Below are 5,113 nucleotides of genomic sequence, written 5' to 3' on the forward strand. Positions count from 1 at the left end.
TGCATGGCTTATGTAATTTCTTGATTGTGTTCGGTAAAATTTCATTCGATCTAAATTAATAAAGTGTGATAACACCATCTTTCAAACGATGAAAAATAAAACCCAACTCCACAAAGCGAACCAGGGGGGAATATGTTGAGTGCTATACAAAGATCGGTTTTTATCGGGGTGTTATTTAGGTTGTGCTATCCACACCCACTTTCTTTCGTTTGATCTTTTTCAGATCATTCGACTCTTCAATCGAAATTTGAGAGACGTGCATGGGAAGTAACACACAACCCTAAATATAAAGTTTAAATTAAAGTAAATCGAATCCCATGATAGTGGCTCTTGTCCATACCATGTTTAAATTAGCCATTCGTAGGGCATCTAGTTCTTCCTTTTTATTACGTGACTCAGAATTAAGCATAAGATGCATGGTCATGCATATGCTGCTAAGTAATTGGACAGATTAATGAATTCACACATTACCTTTAAATTAATATGTATGAATTTTCTAGGTAAATGGTAGATTGCAGCGGTGGTTACGTTTTATCGTTGTTATTGGTTTAACAATTGATTAATGAAAATCCCAGATGGTATAAAAGCTATCCCTTTCCACCTAGCTCGTTGTATTATGCTTCCCTATGTGGCTAAGCTTCTATATATAGATATTGCTTAACTGGCCTTGTAGCCTAGCTTTGAGATATATGTTATATATGAAGCCAAAAAAACAAAAAAAAAGATCTATGTTAGACATGGATGATCATGGCCAAAAAAAAAAAAAAAAAAAAAAAAAAAAAAAAAAAACAATCGCTTGCCCTAACTGCAAAGAACTGACACTGGGTGGCACACAGCGCCAATGCTTTGCCCTAACTGTGCGGAACTGACGCTGGTTGGCACACAGCACCAATGCGTACGCAGTGATGTAATCACTTACAGTGCTGCTCCAGAAACACAAGGAGAAACTAGTAGTCGTGTTCGCGGAGATCACAAAGGTGAGCATCATAGCCTGGAGAGAGGGCTTAGCAGGCGTTACCAAACCAAGGAATCACCATCAAGTAATTCTTCTAGTACTGGTAGTTCAAGTGTTAATAGTTTCAAGCCATCTTACATAAAAAAAGAAAGAAAGGATATTGCCTTAAGTGCAAGCAACAGTTTCAAGTGACGACCCTGTGTGGCACACAGCACCGATGCCTCTGTGGTTATGTAATCCCTTACGGTGCTGCTGCAGAAACACAAGGAGAAACTAGTAATCGTCTTCGTCGAGATCACAAAGATGAGCATCATAGCCTCCAAACCAAGGAATCATCATCAAACAATTCTTCTAGTACTAGTAGTTCAAGTCGTAATAGTTTCAAGCAATCTTATACAGGTACAGGGAGAGGGACGCCGATGTTGTTTGTTGGAAGCTAAACAGCTCCTGGAGTCGATGACTGAATTTAACAGATTTATTGACGGTGTTAAGGAAAATGATCATAGCTGCATATTTTGACAAGTTAAGGGACCAATGGTTATGGAGATAAAGTTGAAAGACCATTGCTATAATTTGATTAAAGTTGAGAGATTATTGTTACAATTTACTCTTTTAGTGTTATATGGAGGGGTAGAGGCAGGTGGTGAGATTGGGTGCCCAGAGATGGGCAATGTCGATCGTCGGTGGATTGGAGAAGAAGAGTGAGGGTGATGGGTTTGTAGGGGTACGTCCCACATCTTTATATAAAAATATTTAAAAGATTTTGTTTTTAATTTTTTTAATCTAGTAGGGCTACAAAATGGATTTCATATGAAGCCAAGTCAGTATTTGACAAAGAAACTGAAAGAAAAATTGAAGGAAGTGACATTGTAACAAATTCATAAAATAAGGTATGATATTGTAATTTTTAAAAGATGAAGTATGAAATTATGGTTCATCCAAAATTGAAGTGGTTTTTTTTATAATTTACTCGTAGTTTTTTTGTTAATAATTAAACAATAAAAGTCCAGAAAAAAAAAATGTAATAGATTTGGGAATGTCGCCCCTGCCCTGCTCCTGCATAACCCATGCCTTTGAGATCATTCTCGAATATATATTTAAAAATTTGGATTGTCATTTGAGCGTTGATAATCTTCCAAAATTAGTATTTATTATGTCTATGGTGATCTAGATAAGGGCTTTAATCATCTATCCGTTGCCCATCCTCCCATCCGAGTAGAAGAAATTGAAAGGGTTCAAATTTCATGTGAAGAAAATCCTCATTGCTTCAATCCTGCTATGAAATTTTGTAACAAATTGAATGATTCTAAGTTTCATAATTATGTTAGATGACGCGTGTTCTTCTACCAAATCCATGTTTGCAATTTGAATGGGTTTACGCCTCCATGGAAATACTAGATTTCATATGGAGAGTTTTAGAAGAGGATACAAAAAAAGATTGAATACAAACTTACACTTAGAGATATGATTAACGCACATTGCAGTACACATAGACTGCCACTGGAGCAGGTGTTATTAATCACTTAATGTGTTACAGTAAATAAGAATGACATTACTGATTTATTTTTATCATTTATAAAGTTCAAGTTACAACACCATGGGTGTTGAATAAATGTCAAATGTTTCAGATGATGTCAACTGGGGCTCCTACAATCAAAAGACCAAACATTGTCAATAAATTCTCAAAGCATACATAGAGAATGTCTAATAAACCAATCCAACTTTAATAGGACATTAATTTACTTCTGTTTTTATCCTATATATACTCTTATCACATGTATAACTCGTTTGTGTATCTTTTATTAGTAAGTAATATAGATAATTTGACTCTGACACAAAATCAACATTTTAATCGATGTGCGTTTTATCATTGTATTGAGAGAGGTATCAATTTTATGTATCTGAATAGCATTAATTATATTTGGGGTATACGTTGCTGCCTAATACTGGCAGTGTTGTTTCGATAAGTGTGTGTTTGTATGGAGTGTTTGAACATGTTTAACCAACTATATGAATCTTGGAAAGATACTTAACCATCTCAACGCCAGTTTTAGCGTCACGAATTTTATGGCGCATAGCATTGAGCAGAGAGCCATATGTCAATCCGCGATTATTATCCGCTGCTTGGATAAAGCTATAAGTCAAGGCACCCGTCGAAGTGCCTCCAGATAAAGCCTGCACAATCCCACGAATTTGTGTCATTTTACTTTGCATTTGTTTCTTTAAAGTTAATTGAGTGTAGTAGAACTATCTCTGCTCTTTGTTATGGCACTAATACAAATTCAAACAGTTTATATATCTTTGTTCACACATTAATCGTATATAGGGTTTAGAGTTAGAGGAGGGAGAGTTAAACTTGCAACCTCTTTCGACATTGTTTATCGATTAAGAGCTAGTTTATTGATTTCTGCATGCATTGAGAATACTCACCGTAGTGTCTGCAGACCTTTGATGATCGTCACAAGCGCTTATGGAGACAGCTAGTCCACCACTTGTGCCTTTATAAGTAGGTGAGAATTGATGATCTTCCCACACATAGTGTCCTCCTCTACATTAAAAAACAACAAATACATACATACATACATACATACATATATATCGTGTTTAATTTCTCAATTAGTAGGGTCTAATTAAGAAAATGTGTTCAGCACATTAATTGATACATGTAGCTGGGTAAGTGCTGCTAACAATTACCTGTTGATCCGGCAAAGAAATCGTAGATCAAGAACAGTTCCACTATGGCAGGCATCAACAATGGCATGAAGTTTGGCACCATGGGGCAGTGGCCTAACAATGGTGGCGTTAATTTCATCATCAATGATCATCCCCTCGGTCTCAAAATCAACAGGGCACAACGTTTCATCATTGCCGTCAATCTCATCCATCGAATAGTCACGCTGGGTTGAGCCATGGCCAGAGAAGTAGAACACCAACGAGTCTCCTGATTGGCAGCCCTGCACCAACCACTGTAACGCCATTCGCATGTTTTGTTTTGTTGGGATCCTAAAAGGGTCCGTCTCATGTTCTACACCACAGCAAGAACAAGTGACCTTACATATTTTTTATGATTATAAATTGGAGAACTATTTTAAGATAATCATTTGATATTCTTGTACCATTTATTCTCAAATGAATGCGACTGGCCTATTAGTTCATACCTCATGAAATGATAGTTGTTAAATCAAAACAAATAGCATTTGAGAAATGTTTTTCGTGATTAATAGTGTGAAATTAATTATGTATAACTAATTAGGTCTACCTGTGAGCATGAGTACGGAATGATTTGGAAAACCCAATCTGTCAACAAGAAAGTATTTCATGTAGTGAACATCGTTCACAGTTCCTTTAAGCTTGTAACTTTTCCCATTGTAACTCACTCCACAGAGCACCGCACGCTTTCTTCCATACGCCGAAGGAGGCATCAAGGGTTTTGGTACAAATGGCTGGGACAGCTGATGCTGGTAGTATTGAAGATTAGCAGGGCGGGCAGTATTCGGGGAGGGCCTGGACATCACTCTAGTCATTCGGCTTTGAACACGGTTGACAGCGTGGTTTATTGTATCTTGGCCTGCTCGGATCAGAGGATTGACGGATGGTCTACTAATGCGGGTGATGCCTTGACACGAATCACAACGAATGATTTGTGCTTCTGATGGCACAAGAAATTGCGGTCCACACCCATTGCACCTCTCATTCCGACATGCCATTTCAAGTTCTAGCTTGGGCAATGAGGGTGCTAGATATGTATTATATATACCAATTGGAAAAGAGTAAACTGTTGATTTACCTCCTGAACTTTCACCTAACTTTCGATTTCCTCCCTGAACTTTTCTATTGGAAAATTAAGGGCTCAAACTAATTTTTTTTAGCTGATTTTCCTCCTACCGTTAGTTTTTCATATATTTCATCCATATTTCTGTTAAGTGAGATCATGTGCACAACATGTGAAGGTAGTTAAATCATTTCACTCTTAAGTTAGGTGCAAGTTCATGAGATAAATCGACAATTTACTAAATCCCAAAAATTGGTAGAGAATATTAGATACGGGACAAAAGTTGGGTACCCTTGGTAGGATTGGTCTGAGATGCTTCTACTCATTTATAGCCAATATTCGATCACTTTTAGGATTGGTGGAGAACCTGGTTCGGTCCGCGCGCC

General features: G+C 37.3%; 1 protein-coding gene across 1 annotated transcript; it reads right to left on the reverse strand.

Moving 5' to 3' along the window:
* Nucleotides 1-2,393: 2,393 nt before the first annotated feature.
* On the reverse strand, nucleotides 2,394-4,753 carry LOC137729031 (metacaspase-1). The gene is made up of 5 exons (XM_068467850.2): nucleotides 4,215-4,753; nucleotides 3,650-3,980; nucleotides 3,386-3,503; nucleotides 2,990-3,130; nucleotides 2,394-2,602 (listed from the first exon to the last, which is right to left on the reverse strand). The coding sequence occupies exons 1-5, from the start codon at nucleotides 4,660-4,662 to the stop codon at nucleotides 2,543-2,545; spliced, it is 1,098 nt and encodes a 365-aa protein (XP_068323951.2). The 5' UTR covers nucleotides 4,663-4,753; the 3' UTR covers nucleotides 2,394-2,542.
* Between the last annotated feature and the right edge of the window lie 360 nt (nucleotides 4,754-5,113).

The sequence above is a fragment of the Pyrus communis genome, chromosome 10 (genome assembly GCF_041283825.1).
Source record: "Pyrus communis isolate YQ-2024b chromosome 10, ASM4128382v1, whole genome shotgun sequence".
Taxonomy (NCBI): domain Eukaryota; kingdom Viridiplantae; phylum Streptophyta; class Magnoliopsida; order Rosales; family Rosaceae; genus Pyrus; species Pyrus communis.

Bases quoted from the DNA above. Each gene is read 5' to 3' on its own strand.
- LOC137729031 (XM_068467850.2), bottom strand. From the start codon at position 4,662: ATGGCATGTCGGAATGAGAGGTGCAATGGGTGTGGACCGCAATTTCTT. The intron at 3,981-4,214 runs GTAGACCTAATT...GCTGTGGTGTAG, and splicing joins TTCCGTACTCATGCTCACAG to AACATGAGACGGACCCTTTT. The intron at 3,504-3,649 runs GTAATTGTTAGC...TTTTTAATGTAG, and splicing joins TTTCTTTGCCGGATCAACAG to AGGAGGACACTATGTGTGGG.